The sequence below is a fragment of the Heterodontus francisci genome, chromosome 40 (assembly GCF_036365525.1).
Source record: "Heterodontus francisci isolate sHetFra1 chromosome 40, sHetFra1.hap1, whole genome shotgun sequence".
Taxonomy (NCBI): Eukaryota; Metazoa; Chordata; class Chondrichthyes; order Heterodontiformes; family Heterodontidae; genus Heterodontus; species Heterodontus francisci.
In genome coordinates, this window is record NC_090410.1 from 17,176,568 (window position 1) to 17,193,423 (window position 16,856).

General features: G+C 43.3%; 1 protein-coding gene across 4 annotated transcripts in view; it reads right to left on the minus strand.

The window, feature by feature from the left end:
• Nucleotides 1-400: 400 nt before the first annotated feature.
• LOC137353118 (olfactomedin-4-like) overlaps nucleotides 401-16,856 on the minus strand; it is a 90,370-nt gene continuing 73,914 nt past the window's right edge. For 3 of the 4 annotated variants that reach the window (XM_068019132.1, XM_068019130.1, XM_068019131.1), the window contains exons 3-6: nucleotides 7,664-7,816; nucleotides 6,071-6,280; nucleotides 4,552-4,702; nucleotides 401-2,028 (exon numbers count right to left, since the gene is read on the minus strand). In XM_068019132.1, coding sequence (XP_067875233.1) covers nucleotides 1,184-2,028; nucleotides 4,552-4,702; nucleotides 6,071-6,280; nucleotides 7,664-7,816 — 1,359 coding nt within the window. In that variant the 3' untranslated portion in view covers nucleotides 401-1,183. Of the gene's footprint in view, nucleotides 2,029-4,551; nucleotides 4,703-6,070; nucleotides 6,281-7,663; nucleotides 7,817-9,747; nucleotides 9,807-16,856 lie in introns of those variants that run through there. The other variant, XM_068019133.1, reaches the window with a different exon arrangement.

The window sequence follows — 16,856 nt, forward strand, 5'->3', positions numbered from 1 at the left end:
AAGCTTTTGATCATCTGCCTTAATATCTCCTTATGTGGATTGGTGTCATATTTTGTTTTATAATGCTCCTGTAAAGTGCCTTGACGTTATATAAAAACTAGTTGCTAAAGTTGTTGCTGTTTTCTGCCCGTTCTCAAGGTTGCTCCCAGGAGAAAAGAGAGAATTGACTGCATCAGGGACTTCAGGATGTCTACAGGTGAGATCAAGTGTCACATTGACAGAAGTCCAGGAACTCTCAGTGATTGTGATCAAGATGGGGAGGGGGAAATAGAAAGGTTTATAGATGGGAATAAAGGGCTACAAAATAAAGACGCTTTGAATAAAGTAACACAATTAGTAACAGACAACCCAGCTCTTTGTAGCTGCTGTTTATTAATAAATTTTCTAAGAATTCCAGGATAAAGCACCAAACAAAACTTGTCATCTTATATCTGATAAATAACTTCAATAGTAATTAGTGACAAAGACAGAAAATGAATGAATATAACACCTAGAAATGAGTCTTCTACCAAAAACACTTTGTCCCTGTGTTAGACATTTACACTCTGCCCATCCAGCTGGACAAGTGTTCAGATATTTAGTGCACCGTCACATCCAGAGTTACTCTCTCAGTCAGAATGTTACCTGGAAGAAAACCTCTTCACATTCACTGTATCACTTGTTCAATAGTTGCAAGCATTGGTTAAATGAGAACTCAGTCGAATTATACCTCAACACATAGATCATCTGCCGTTTTCATTTGTATAATCATTCTAACAACTGTATTGCAGATTAAAACTTAATCCTTTCTGAGTTTAGCTGATTTTCCAAAGCTGTCCATTGTGGCCTCAATTTCAGTACAGACACCGCCCACCAACTTTAACAGCGAGTGACCTTACAAAACCTACATTGGCAATTGTAATTAGGGTTGAACCACCGTTTGGTTTAACTCACCTTGGGACTGTGGACATCTTCAGATACAATTAATCAGAGCTTGGATGACAGCTGCTAGCTGGTTTGGGTAAATTTAGTTTCAGAATTTTTGGTGCTACAGGTTAAGCTGTGGTGGTAAGAAGAGTGTAACATGGAGTCTAAATCCAACCTGAAATTCAGGTACAGAAATTCCAATTTGGACCCAGATTCCCCCAGGGATTCTCAGACCCAGTTGATCAGTTTGCTAATTGTTAAAATTGTTCTGTCCATATTACTGTGGGATCAGTGGTTGTTTATCACGTTTAAATATCACATCGTAAGTCACCTGGTAGCCATCATTATACACATAGAGTTTGTGATCAGATGGATTATAACTAACACTTTGCAGTTTCTCCATCACTTTCTGCATCTTTATACCAATCCTACCTTCCTCACCAGTTCTGGTATCAAACGTATAGAAAATCTCCTCAGTCCGTGTGCTCACGGGTCTAATTGCGTACAATGTCCCACATATTATGAAGGCATTGGTCACACCAGGTTTATACTGGCTGGTGACCCATGTCTTTTCCACAGTGAAGGAGGTCACGTTAATCTTACTAATAACAATATTTCCAGCATTTGCATCAGTGGAGTAAATGATCCACAGGCCAGTTTCATCTACAGAGAAGTCCATGTCCTGGTATGTGACACCCGCATAAGAAAACCTGTTATTGTAAGCTGCATCTTTAAGAGTCTGCCTTTCGACAGCATTTGTGTCTATGTTAACCCTGCACATCTCCCTACTATTATAACAGTTGTAATACAAGAAGTTTTTGTACAAAACCATTCCACTTCCCTGTGCTGTGTTTCTGTAGTTTGGATAACGTCCTGAAATCACAAGTGATTTGTCTATTGGATTCTTGTAGAGCAATAAATCGTCGTGTGAAGAAAGCAGTCTGAAGGTGTCAAGTCTTCGTCCATCTGTGTTGAGTGGTGCCACCCAATACACCTCCTTTTTACTGGAGACTGGAGCTGGATCTTTGCCCCACCCTCCAAATTTATAAAGAAATCCTTTCCAGTTCAGTTGTATTACGAAGGGGTCAGTTATATTAAGAAGGCCATTATGTTCACAGCTCCCTGTTTGAAAAAAGTAAGCTCAAATTAAACTTTGGGTATTCACATTTTTCAAATTTGAAGCTTCAATTCCAGGCAGTGTGCTATTGTACTAAACAATGATTATGGCATTATAGTTATTACATTATATCTCATGTACACTACAATGTCTGTGAAGTATTAAAATATTTTGGTTGTGAAATAGCTCTCACATATTTGTGTAAAACCTTTTTCATTATAAATTCTTATCTCCACCTTCATGGTGGAAACTCCCTATGTTAAACTGTCATGCTGTAATTATACCCTCCTACCCCATGCTGGTGCTGTAACATCTCCGATGTGTACATCACAGCATCTCTACCTGTATTTCAAAGAAACTGTTACACTCCAACCAACGTTATTTCTCAGCTTCTCAAATTCCTGTATGTTTTGCTCTCTAGTTATAAAAAAGAATCTAAAGTCAAAGTATTACAATAAAAACGGACAGAATATTTGACTTTAAGTTAGGGATGGAATTGCATCTGAGCACCTTAGTCCAATTATTCCCCTACACTCTAATCCTGCATCACCTAAAGACTCTACTTGACGAGCCTGGTTTTGACTTTTTTGGAGGGTAGGTGATAAGGTGGAAACTTATCCACTTTTGTCAGGCCTGCACTCAGGTCAGTGATTGCCTGGGGATTTGGGAAGGTGGACAGAAGAGGACAGGCAAGGCCTAAACTTTCTGACCTCTCTCCAATCTGGCAGGAAAACCACAGTGGCTTCCTCACTCAGGCCTGAGTTAAAATTGCAGTTGAGGCTCAATGATGTTATCAGACCTTGATTTGCATATTTAAAGATGGACTCCAATAGTTTTGGGCAGGTGGCAGTCAGACATCTTCTAAATAAAAGATTCTTGGCATGAAATTCATTCACTTCGATTTTTGGGTGTGGGGATAGTAATTTGCAGTGTGCCCTGCACTCATTCAGATCGAGGTGGGTAAGACACAAAATTCACCAAAACACCTCATATGAATGATTTCTGGTCAACTTCCTCCAGGGCTGGTCTCCTTTCTGGTAGCTTTGCACACACAGGAGGTGCCAACAGGTATGCTGCAGAATGCGTGTAATAGGCAACCTGCTTTATCTTAAAAGCAGGCTGCATCTTAAAGGGAAAGTGAAAAAAAAATTGCTGCAATGGAAATTCTTCCAAACTGAACCCCAGGGCACGCAGAGGGATCCAGATTGATGCATGCAGCTCTAGAGGCATTAGTGGTGCTGGTGGGCAGGAGGAGAGATGCCATAGTCCCACAGGGCACCAGGAGACCCTCAAGGACCACCCTCAGAAGGGAGTGGGCGCAGGTCGTCAGGAAGGTCACCTCCCGGAGTCTGGACTCAAGGACCTGGTAGCAGTGCCACAAGAGGTCTAATGATCGTATGTAGGTTGTCAATGTCAGTGAGTGCATCTTAACACGACATCTCACGCCCACTGCATCACCAACCTCTCACACTGCTCAATGCACCCATCACTTAGCACTCCCTGGCACTCAAGGTCTCATGCCTAATATCCAGATGTTCCACCTTACCCTCATACACCTACTGATGCTGCCATGACAGGCTATGACGGGCATGTCACTCAAAAAGTGCTACACAGCCACTGACATTCTGTCCTCTCTCTTGTGGGGCAAGGTAAAAGAGAGCAGAGCAGAACCTGCAGGGGACAAGTAGACCTGCATCTCTGGAGCCCTACGGAGGAGATTGTGTTCTGCATCAGGTGGGCGATTGCGACAAGAGCCTGTGTCATCTGACGTCGCTGAGAACATGAAAGATGACAAATGTTCCAGCCTTCTGCTCCTTCTCAACTCCCAGCTCACCCTCATCCTGCTATCTAGCATGATGAGCAAGCTGCTGATGATGTGACTGTGGACCTCTTGCTTCCGCCCCAACCTCCCCCTTCCCTCACACCAACCTTCCCTTTCTGATTTCCTGCTTTCAGACACCCAAGAACTGCCACCTGCTCAGCTCCAGGATGAAGGGCGAGAGCAAGAGCACAATACTGGCGAAGAGATCCTGTCACTCACAGCCTCCAGCTCAGACACTGGCACTACACTTACTTTGGAGGCTAGCATAGATTTGGGATCAGCACGTGGTGAGTCACTGGGCACAAGTGGGCTGAAAGCAGGCTAGGGGTAAAGGATGAATTGTTTGCCAGGGGATGCAGCTGCATGAGCCCATTTCCATGACAAACGGTGCGATGTGAATGAATTTCTTGCCTAAATTACATAGTTTGTTGTTAAAATTTCATAATACAAAATCAGGAGAAATCCTAAGGAAAAATCTACCTTTTAAATGGACTAGCAGATATCCAGTGGCAGTGATCCTAGTGGTGTTGCAGGGATGTGAGACAGTGTCATACTTTGAAAGCAATGATGTATAATGTGACTCTAATGATGTCATTACATTTTATGTTTATTGGTAGATTAACAATCCAGAGCTAATGTCTTTCCTCCCTCTTTATGTGGCACCCTTGTTTTATCCAGTCACCGTTAACCTTGATTAATAACTCACCGTAGTCAATGGGGGCAAGAGTTGGTGCAACATGATTCTCCTCACAGTCCTGTAGCCGTTTCCTTAGCATCGCAACTTGTCTGCGGATTGCCAGCACATTATGTTTATCGAATGACTCCAGCTGGATGACAGTACGTGATATGTTCGCAATCTGAAACATACGGGGCAGTTAAAGAGAGCAACAGTTAGAATCCTAGAATCATTGGCTATGGATGATATTGTTAATGGGGAGTATGTAGAAGAAGAGGAAGTTCGGGGTGGGGGTGCAAGGATTGATCCTTGGGGAATTCTCAAGGAAAAGATGTGGGAATAGGAAATGAGCTACTGGAACTGCCCTGGTTACAGCTGGAGAGGGAAGCATGGAATCAAGTGATGGCAGTCACACAGAGATGGACAACAGAGAAGGGGTATTGGAGGAGGACAGTGAGATCAACTCTAGTAAAAACTGGGAAGAGGTCAAGGAGCATGAGAAGTAAGAAAGCACCACAGTGACGCAGAATATCATTTGTGACTTTGATTAGAGCTGTTTGAGTGCTGTGGGAAGGGTGAATTACTGGATTTGAGGGATTCAAACTAGAGATTCCAATGAAAAGGAGACACTCAAACAGGAACTCAGCTAGAGAGAGTCTCTCACCATCAAACCCAACTAGAGAGACAGTCTCACCATCAGAAACCTAACTGGAGAGAGTATCCTACCAACAGTACCTCAGTTAAGTTCAGAACTCCTGATCAAGACCTCAATCAAAAAAGAATTCTAAACATTAAGCCCCATTTTTTTGAAAAATCACATTGAGGATAATTGACTAACATTTCTTTGGTTGTTCAGTTGTATCAGTGAGTATTGCAGGTTAAGAAGGGTTACTGATGACATTGACTGAAGTTCCTAAGAAACTAGCTGGCTGGAGTTACTGATCCCAACAGTGTGAGGAACTGAATTAAAATACACAGTTACAATTATATAATTGGTGCAGGTGTCTGCATTACAGAATATAGGAATCCCAGCACAGCGAGGGCCATCATACCTGTAACTAATATTGTACCTTTATTGGATACTACCAATATGTTTCTGCGCTTCTTTAATTCTGGTCTCTTGTGCATCTCCTCCCTCCATGATTGACAGACCTAAGCTCTGGAATTCCCTCCCTAAACCTTTCCATCTCTTTGTCTCTCTGTTTCTCTCTCTCTCTCTCCTCCTTTAAGCCACTGCATAAAACCTACCCCCTTGCCTGTTCTAATTTTGCCTTATGTGGCTCACTATTAAATTATGTTTGATATCAGTCCTATGAAACACTTCGAGATGTTTTACTACCTTAAAGGTGCTTCATGAAAGAAAGTTAGTGTTGTGGCTAATAACTCCCTGCCATCAGGACAGTAACTCTCTACAGTCTGTTCCCCTAGTTATTCATCTGTGGCTGAGGTTTAACAAAATATGTAAAATACTCTCCAATATAGGAGAGAAAAAAAAATACAATAAATTGAATGATTTGGGTGTTTTATATGACTGATGTCTCTTCCTGACCTCACTGTAAAGCTGATCGATGATGCTGTTGCTTCCATTGAATGAGACTTTCAGCTGATTGGTCAGTGCCACCAGCTCTCGGATCTCCAGTTTCAGCAGTTCAAAGTCGAGCTGGGTGTAGGAGCCTCCGGTCTCCATCCTCTCCACACGCCGTGTCAGATTCACCAGCTTCGCTGTGTGCACAGACAGAGTCCTCGTATATTGCTGCACCTGAATAGAGCATCACAGCAAACACACAGTTACAGACACCTCCACAGTCACTGAACCATTTCCACCTCACTGCACTCAGAGTTGTCAACTCTGGTTTGATGTGATGAGTAATGCTATAGTAGTGCATCGCCCACATGGTTTCTCATGTTTAACAAAACTTAAATAAATATAAATACTGTTTTTCTCACCCACTGCAGATAAGAACTAAGTCTAGAAATTTCTCTTGGTAATTTTTTTTGACAAGCAGTTAATGCCGAGAAACATGTGGAGGAAGGTTCTGTGAAAATGTTAAATTTTAACAATTAATACCCACTTTAATTTGTATATTTCTTAAATCATAATTAAATCGCTTATCAGTTTCACAAATATTAATCCTCTTTGATATGCTGTATTGTGGACTTTCTGGAGGGTTATATGTTGGACATCTTGAAAAGTTAAGGGTTACTAATAAAACTTCCTTGTGTCATAGAGTAACTGACTTTCCAAGATAAACAGGATTCGCGAGAGGAAAACTGTCTTGTCTTTTGCCTTTAGTCCCTGAGTGTTATATACGAGAAATGCTTGCACAGGGACTTGAGGAACAGTAATGATATCAGCAATGAGAGATTGAAGTATAACTTTAGAGGCTCGGGTAATAAACACAGGTAGAGTGATCTATTAACTACAGGATAGAAAGATAACGATTAATAAAGTCTATTCTTCAAAATATTCAAAGAACAGTTAAGTCAGGGAATCTTGTTTAAGGAAAGTGGCTTTGGAGTAAACAACACAACTTTCCATGAATAGACTGTTTTCAAGCGATTCAGGAGCAGATGCGTCATGAGGTCTTATCTGTTGCGTATACCTATGATGTAGGCAAAATATGGTGCATAAAGGTGTATGGTTTTCAACAGTTTTTAAGAGGACGAGAAAGATAACAAAAAAAAGCAAAGCTAATCACTGTGTCTAGTTGGGCTGATTGGGTGTATTAGATATTAATAAAGTCTGTTCCATATACTTCATCATCAATCGTCTTGTGCCTATTCAAATGTGTTATTTTGAACCATAGAATGAAGGAGGTTGACTAACAGTTGAATGTTAACAAGTATCAGTAGCTCCATTGATAAATCCCCCAACCATTTCACCCACCAATATATCCCATTGATAAATATCCCTTCGATATCACCCACCAATATCCCCATTGATAAACATTCCATCATATTAGTTTCTGCCCTCAATAAATACTCCATCTATCAGTTTCACTCTATTACTATCATGGGACTGGTACTGCCAAGCAGCATTGTCTCACCATTAGTTTCACTCTGGTTCTAGGGAGTTTTAATATAACAATTAATTTGTTAGTGCAGTCTGAAAGATGATGGAGTTTACTAGTAATATCCGTACCTTGCTGATTTCATGCTGTATGCTGATACTGAGCTCCTGTGATGTTTTTTCCAAATATTCCACTTTTTCCACAGGGAATGAGTTATCAGGCAAAATCACAGAGCAGACACAGACTCCATCGCTGTTGATTGTCCCATTGACATGGTCACCAAACTGTAGCCGTAGAAATCAGAATTAATGCAAGTTCAGGGCTCATGTGTGCTGATAACACTGCTTTACCCCTCCCCCCGAACTGATAACACTGCTTTACCCTCCTCCAGGAAACTGACAGTAACAGATTGGCTGCCAACTAGACACCCAAATTTCCTTTCTGCCCCCACCTATTGTGAAAATAAGCCTCGCCATATTTCCAGAGCCCCATGTTATCAGGAATTTCATGGAACCATTGAATCATACGCCACAGAAGGAGACTATTCGGGCCATCACTCCCTTTGAAAAAGCTATCCACTTATCTTTCCTTATAGCCCTGTGATTATTCCTTTTCAATTATTTATCCAATTCCCATTTAAAAGTTACTATTAAATCTGCTTCCACCCTGCTTTCAGGCAGTGTATTCCAGATCACAACAACTCGCTGTATAAAATAAAATTCTTCTCATTTCCCCTCTGGTTCTTTTACGACTTACCTTAAATCTGTGTCCTCTGCTTACTGAGCCTCCTGGCAGTGGGAACAGTTTCTCCGTAATGACCCTTCATTATTGTAAACACTTCACTCTTATGTAAAAAGTCAAAGCAAAATGACATCTATCTACTTATTCTGCAATGCTGACAGATCATAGCTAGTGTTCTCTCTAACAGTTCATTGTCACTGTGTGAAATGTTGATATTAATGACCATTTCATGAGGCTCTGTTGCTACGGTAGAGCGTTACTGGATGTGAGCACATGGCAGAGGGTCGGAGCTCCAGATTATAGACCTACCTCTGATCTACATGTGTGTTGAACTGGAGGAAGAAGCTCACTTAGTACCTCTCTTCATCCACTCAATTATAGATTCTGTATTTATAACCTCAGTTATGTCTGGAGAGAAGCTTCCTGAATACCTCACACTGCTGCTTACCGAATAGCCCCAGACTGTGGGAGCAATTTGATATAATTAAGAGTTTGATAGAAGACACATTGATCCAAGTCTTCCTGAAGCACATTAGTACGAACATGATACACAGTAACTAGCTCTGAGTGAATACAGTTCTTTATTTTTAATAAATGTACCTGCTGGGTGAGTCAGCCAACGAGGCCGGCAACTTTAAAATTGGCCCAGACACCGTTTTATTGAGTGCACCAAAGAGAGGGATGTTAGTGCTGGAAAAGCAGCATCCTCCCATTCCCACTCATTGTCAGCATTGAGCACTGCCAGGTCGCAGTCAGATAGAGGGTAAGGAACACAAAAGGTGTCCCACACACAGAACCTGAGCGTGAGCATCAAAGGAGTGTCTCCAGTCCATCAAACACTAAAGCTTTCTGACTCACACATTACACCAGAGAGGAGCTCGGCTCAGTTCAGTGTAAGCGTCTTGCGAGGTTTTCTTATTACAAGGCTCACCGTGCTATATTGACTGGAGTATTAATGAGAAACAGTTGAGAAACGGAAAAGACTCACATTTATATAGCAACTTTCAGGTCCTCCCAAAGCACTTTATAGCCAATTAAGTATTTTTTGAAGGAAATGCAGTAGCCAATTTGCAACCAGCAAGATCTTACATTCAGCAATGAGATCACATCATCTGTTTTTAGTGATGTTGGTTATGGAATAAATGTTGGTCAAGGGAGAATTCACCCGTTCTTTTTTGAAATAGTGCAATGGGACCTGCTATAGCCACCTGAGAGGGAAACAGGACATTTCAAATGAAAGAAGGCATCTCCAAAAGTGCAGCACTCCTTCAATACTGCACTGGAGTTTCAGCCTAGATTATATGCTTAAGCCTCTGGAGTGGGACTTAAACCCATAGCCTTCCAACTCAGAGGTTATGTGCTATCCAGTGAGCCACAACTGGTATAAGGTAACTTAAGCACAGAAAGACACAAAACAGAAAGGACATATATCTTGAAGTGATTTTAAGCTCATGTAAATTAGAAGTAAACTTACAGAAGGTGGGACAGTAGCTACAATGAACAGAAGGAACAGCATCTTCATTCTGCTTCTGAGCTCCCCTCAAGTTGCATGAGGAAGGGTTTCAGAAGAGGTTTAAATAACAAGCTCATTGGAAACTCCTCCCAAATTTACATTCTTTTGTGATTAAGTCAGAAAACAGAATCTTTCCAGCAACACCTATCTGAATCACCAGACATCAGGTAAATAAATTGGTCAAATTGTTGTGTTATTTGATGAATGATTCAGTGCTTCTGGGTTTTCAGCCACATTTTTTTACCTGTAGTTGCCACCTTAAAGCTTTAACAAAACAAAGCATGGAGTATGTCTTTGATATTTGCCACACGTTTCTTTCCTTGTCTCTCTTCTTTCCTAAAGGCTACAGCTCTGGCCATCTTCTGTTATCAGTGGATTCTTTTCATTTGCAGCCGATTAGACTAAAGAAAGATTTGTAATTATATTAATAATTAATATATATTTGTACAACATTTCTGCAGCTACTGATCTGCTCAACTTTCACCTTTGATGCCCTAATGCCCATTAAAACCATTACACTCTCTCACCATGGCCATTCCTCCTACTACCCTTAGGTCCAAGAGACGCAGACTTGAATGGATATGGCGGACAGCTGGTTTAGCCATTCAACCCCAGATCTGGCTGGACCACCTCTCAGTTCTGCTCTCATCTGCCAAAACTGTTCACTCTTCCAGAATCATCCTGGAATGCAAAGATAACACCTAGCTTCTCTACTGCAAACCATCTTCTTAAACCCCTGTCTCTTCCACTTTCACCTCCGACAACAACTGTGAGGAGCTCATGGACACCATTGTGACTAAGATTGAGACCATCCAGTCCGCTTCCCTCCCTCCCCTTAGCCAACCAGGCAAACTTCCTCTCAAGTTCCTCCCTTGCCCTAGCCTTGAACTGGCAACTCCTATATGGCCTGGTGTCAAATTTTGTTTGATAACAATCCTGTGAAGCACCTTGGGATGTTTTACCACATTAAAGGTGCTATATAAATGCAAGTTACTGTTGTTATAACATCTTTCACAACCTCAGGACAGCCCAACGTGCTTTACAGCCAATTAAGTACTTTTGAAGTGTTGTAATATTGGCAACGAGGCAGCCAATTTGCACACAGCAACATCCCAGAAGGTGATAACATTCAGATCTTATGTTTTTTTAATGATGTTGGTTGAGGGATAAATATTGGCCCAAGATACTGGGAGGACTCCCTGATCTTCTTCCAATAGCACCATGGGATCCTTTACATCTACCCAGGTCATAGGTTCGACATCTCATCTGAAAGACAGCACTTACAACAGTGCAGCAATCTCTAGGTACTGCACTGGGAGTGTAGCCTAGATTATGTGCTTAGGTTCTTGGTGTGGGACTTTTAACCCAAAAACCTTCTGACTGAGAGGTGAGTGTGCTACCCACTCTGCCATAGTTAGCACCTAAAGTAGTTGGTTGCAGGGTGCCACTGGCTATCTCTGTAGAGATGGAAATGATCCAATATCTCCTTGTGCTGGGTTAATAGATGACCCTCCATCTGCAGGTGCCATTACTGCTAGCTACCTAGGCCTGATCACTGTTTAACAATCAGGAGTCACTTGACCAGGTTAGCTTGCTGTTACAGATCCCTGAGCGATATCTCCAACATTAAGGCCTGCCACTACCTTTCCTTGAGGCTGGGAAACCCAGAGGTCTGTATGGGAGCCGGCAGCAGGGCAGTTTTGACGAAGCATTGCTGTCTGAATTTAATTCTCCAACAAGGTTACTCCAAGATGTAAATTGTTGTAGGTAAATGTAAGATCATCTACGTTGGACCTAAAAAGGATAGAACAGGGTGCTTTCTAAATGGTGAAAAGCTAGGAAAAAAGAGTCTGGGTTGGGGGGGAGGGGATGTGGGATGGTGGGTGGGGAGTCGAGGTACATAGATCATTAAAATGTCATGAACAGGTACAGAAAATAATCAAAAAAGCTAATGGAACCCTGGCCTTTATATCTAAAGGATTAGAATCCAGACCATACCTGGAGTTACTGTGAGCAGTTCTGGGCACCACACCTTAGGAAGGATATATTGACCTTAGAAGGAGTGCAGCATAGATTTACAAGAATGATACCTGGACTCCAAGGGTTAAATCACAAGGAGAGATTACACAAACCTGGGTTGTATTCCCTGTAATTCTGAAGGTTAAGGGGTGATTTGATCAGTTTTCAAGCTATTAAGAGAATTAAAAGGGGAAATAGAAAGAAACTATTTTTGGTTGGGGAGTCTAGGACTCGGAGGCAGAGCCAGAACTTTCAGGAGTGAAATTAGGAAACACTTTTACACAGAAAGTGAGGTGGCGGTTTGGAACACTCTACTGCAAACAGCAATTGATGCTAGATCAATAGTTCACTTTAAATCTGAGATTGATAGATTTTTGTTATCCAAAGGTATTAAGGGATATGGGACAGAGGCCAGAATGTGGAGTTAGGTCACCGATCAACCATGATCTCACGAATGGCTAAATGGCCTCCTCTTGTTCCTATGCTGCTAAGAACCCAAGGCATCTAAAGCCTCAGTCTATGGTTTGCATTACAAGCTAAGCCTGAGTGCAATATTTTGGGACCTTTACCTGTATTCTCCCTAAAGGATTTTATTTTACGTGATAGAAAGATGGAACTTACAATTATATATCCTCTTTCACGATCTCAGGACATTCCAAAGCATTTTACAGACAATGGTCAATTTTAAAAAAAATTTATGTTGGTTGTTCGAAATAATGCCATGGGATCTTTTACATATCCCTGTGAGGGCAAACGGAGCCTTGGTTTAATATCTGATCTGAAAGACATCTCAATGGGACAGTCTTCACTGCACAGAGTTAAGGAAAGACTCTCTTTGTGTAACTTATTCTTTCTCCCCTCCCTAGTAACAGACTAGTTGTATAAATGCACAATGCCAGTTGATTCAAGAATAACAAACATGATTTTTGTCTAGTAAACCATACCATTGTTTAATTAGATATTGGGTGGTAAAGGTGCACTCCCCAGATTGTAGAGTATGTGCAAGAGGGGGAAACGTTTTTAAGAAAGTAGATACAGTGTGAAGTAGTGCATGGCTACCCAACCCGAACCCGATGGGACCCGACGACGTGTCGGGTTCGGGTCGGGTTACACTTCCGGGTCCGGCATTCGGGCTCGGCTCAGGTCGGGTCAGGTCGGACACGCTCCATCACCACCTCCGGTAAGTGGCTCCAATGTTCATGTACTTTTTGGACTTGAAAGATAGCTTAGTTACAGTTTTTTTAAACTTGTGCAGATAAGCAACAAAGTGAAAAATGGAAGGTAGGTTAACTGATGGTCGGGTCGGGTCGGGTCGGGTCGGGTCGGGTCGGGTCAGGTCAGGTCAGGTGTGGGAAAAAATGAAAGGACTCGGGCTAGGTCGGGATCGGGGTCAGATGTGGTTCTGTTGGGCTCGGGTCGGGTTTCATTTGCAGACCCAAGCCTTTCCTTTAGTGTGAAGTGTGAAAGTAGTTACCGGAAAAGTGGAATCTATTCCAGTGAGGACAAGATCAAAGTAGAATGTTGTTTGTGCCAGTTTTGAGTGCAGTTAAAGGAATGTTGAGAGTATAAGCTCAAGAAAGTGTCACTTTGTGATTGGAGGAGTGACTTGTACAGTGCTGGAGGAGGGGGGGGGGCGAGGGGAGGGCCCTGCTGGGGCAAATATGTGGACTGTATGACTTTTTAAATTCATTTTTGGGATGAGAGTGTCATTGTCAAGGCTGGCATTTATTGCCCATCCCATGTTGCCCCTGAGAAGGTGGTGGTGGGCCTTCTTCTTGAACCACTGTAGTCCATGTTAGCTATTCCTAAAACAAGTGGCAAGTACCATACATGCCACACAAGTGCCAGGCAATGACGTTCTCCAATAAGAGAGAATCTAACCATCTCCCCTTGATATTCAATGGCATTACCATCGCTGAATCCCCCCATCAGCAACATCCTGGGGGTTACCATTGACCAGAAACTGAACTGAACCAGCCACATAAATACTGTAGCTACAAGAGCAGGTCAGAGGTTGACAATTCTGCAGCAAGTACCCACCTCCTGACTCCCAGAGCCTGTCCACCATCTACAAGGCACAAAGTCAGGAGTGTGATGGAATACTCTCCACTTGCCTGGATGAGTGCAGCTCTAACGACATTCAGGAAGCTTGACGCCATCCAAGGCAAAGCAGCTCACTTGATTGGCACCCCATCCAACACCTTAAATACTTATTCCCTGCCCCACTGACACACAGTAGCAGCAGTGTATAGCATATACCAGATGCACTGCAGCAACTCACTGTGCCTCTTTAGACAGCACCTTACAATCTGCGACCTCTACCACCTAGAAGGACCAGGGCAGCAGATGCATGGGAACACCACCACCTACAAGTTCCCCTCCAAGCCACACACCATCCTGACTTGGAACTATATCACTGTTCCTTCATTGTCGCTGTGTCAAAATGCTGGAACTCGCTCCGAACAGCACTGTGGCTGTATCCACACCAGATGGACTGCAGCGGTTCAAGAACACAGCTCATCACCACCTTCTCAAGGGCAATTAGGGATGGGCAACAAATGCTGGCATTGCTAGCGATGCCCACATCCCATGAACAAATAAAAAATGTGGTGAACGTACTCCCACAGTGCTATTAGATAGGAAATTCCAGTATGCCCCTTTATGTCACTTCTGGAAGTGCTCTTAACAGAATGGCAGAGTGAGAGTGGGCCTGGACTTCAGCTTTACCAGCTCACCTTATTTTGCAGGACATCCTGAAGCAGTACCGCTGCACTAATTGGCACCTCACAGCCTCTTAATTGTGTTGAGAGAATTCACAATTGGTCCAGTCGCAGATGAGCTGCTGCACAGAATATCCAGTCTGCTGCCCCCAGTGCACCCTGTGCCCCACGCACTAAGTGCTGGGAGCATTGTGCTGAGTGGTTGAGCAGGCTAATGAACGGACGAGTAGGTTGCCTGCCCTCCTGCCAGTGGAAACTGTTTTTCCCTATCTATTCTATCAAAATCCCTCATAATTTTGAACAACTCTATTAAATTTCCCCATAACCCCCTCTTCTGTAAGGAGAACAATTTCCGCTTCTCGTCCCCCCACATAATTAAAGACTCTCATCACAGGTACTATGCTGTTGGGCATTATTGTCTCCCCACCCATGAGGTGAGGAGGAACTTCCTTGTAGTATATTTGTTTCGGGTAATACAAGAAGTCCCCAATGAATGTACAGTGCTCTGTCAATCCCTTTACTGTCAGGTCTCTGCACAGCCTGTGAACAGGAAACAAAACTCAGAGAACACAGTGCAGGCATTGTGTCAACTTGTAAATGGTGAAAATCCCCTTCGACCTTGGCTTTTGTCTTGAAACATATTTGGCGTTTTTGTCAAGTCCTGAGGCAAAAGACAGCACAGGTTGAGCTGGTTTCCATGTCATCTCATCTATAGACTGTTTCAACAGTCACCCAGTGAAGATTGGGAAATCACAGAATCATACGGTACAGAAAGAGGCCATTCAGCCCATCGTGCCTGTGCTGACTCTTTGAAAGAGCTATCCAATCAATCCTACTCCACTGCTTTTTCCTCACAGCCCTGCAAATATTTCTGTTTCAAGTATTTATCCAATTCCCTTTGGAAAGTTGCTGTGGAATCTGCTTCCACTGACCTTTCAAGCAGCGAATTCCACAACTCGCTGTGTAAAAATAATTCTCCTCGTCTCCCCTCTGGCTTTTTCTGCCAATTACCTTAAATCTAATGAAAGGTCACAGACCTGAAATGTTAACTCTCTTTCTCTCTCCACAGATGCTGCCAGACCTGCTGTGTATTTCCAGTACTTTCTGGGCTGGATTTTGTGGAGGAGGTGGGACTCCCAGCACCGGGATCTCTGTTGTTCAGAGGCGAAATTTCCGGCGCCGGGATCTCCATCGCTTTAAAGACAGGGATCCCGCCTCCAAGAGCTGTCGGCCAATCACAGGGCCAGGACTGAGCAGTATCAACAGTAGCCCTGAGCAGTATCGGCAGTGCCACTGGGAGTGGTGGACACTGCTGGGACTGCAGAGCCTTGGACCCAGGCCCAGCACTGGACTGGTCCCAGCAACCCTGTCTCAGTTACCTTGGGTCCGGGGCTCCGGCACTGGACCTGGTCGCAGTCCTGGTGCAGTGCCGGCAATGGGCACTGCTTCCGGATGCAGGATCCCTGTCCTTAAAGGGACAGGGACCACAACACTGGGCAATTAATTGCCTGAGCACTGCTGAATTGCATGGGGTGCGGTGGGGAATGCACCAAAGGACCAAGGTGCTGTTCCCTTCACCTTTTTGGCCCAGCCCCAGGACTCCTATTGGCTCGACTAAACCCAGTCCTTATTGAGCACAGCAAAGTGTGACACAGAGCAATGAGATAACTGACTGGATATGTGTTTTAATGAGTGATAAATGCTTAGCCAGGTTATCAGGGATATTACCCAGCTTTTCCTCTAATACTGCTACTTGACGGGCCTTGATTTACTGTGCCTTGATTTACTGTCCCATTTAAAAGGCAGCACCTCCAACAATAAGCAAAAGACTTATATAGTGCCTTTCACAACCTCAAGGACATTCCAAATCCCATTGTACAGCCAATGAAGTGTTTCTGAAGTGCAGGCACAGTTGAAACATAGGCACACATGGCAGTAAATTTGGGTACAGCAAGATCCCACAAACATAATGTGATAATGACCATATAATGAGGGTTAAATTGGTTAGTTCCCGAAAATGGGCGAGCGAAATCACAGGGATTGCATGTTGAGTGGAACGCAGGAAGCATGCCACCTTCATGCAGCCTACTAATTATAATGGTTTCTGCACGCATCCAGCGCACCCCATACTGTTCATTCCCTGAGTGCTACTTAAAGCTAGCCTGTACTGCTTGCAGATAGCCTACATCTTAAAGGGGAGGTGCATTATGGCTGGAGTCATTCTGCTACTGAACCTGTCCTGGGAAAGACAGAAGAATGGCTGACCATGGACACCCAGGCTTTCAGATGTTGCACTGGAAGAAGCAGAAAGGAGGACACTGTTTCCACAGG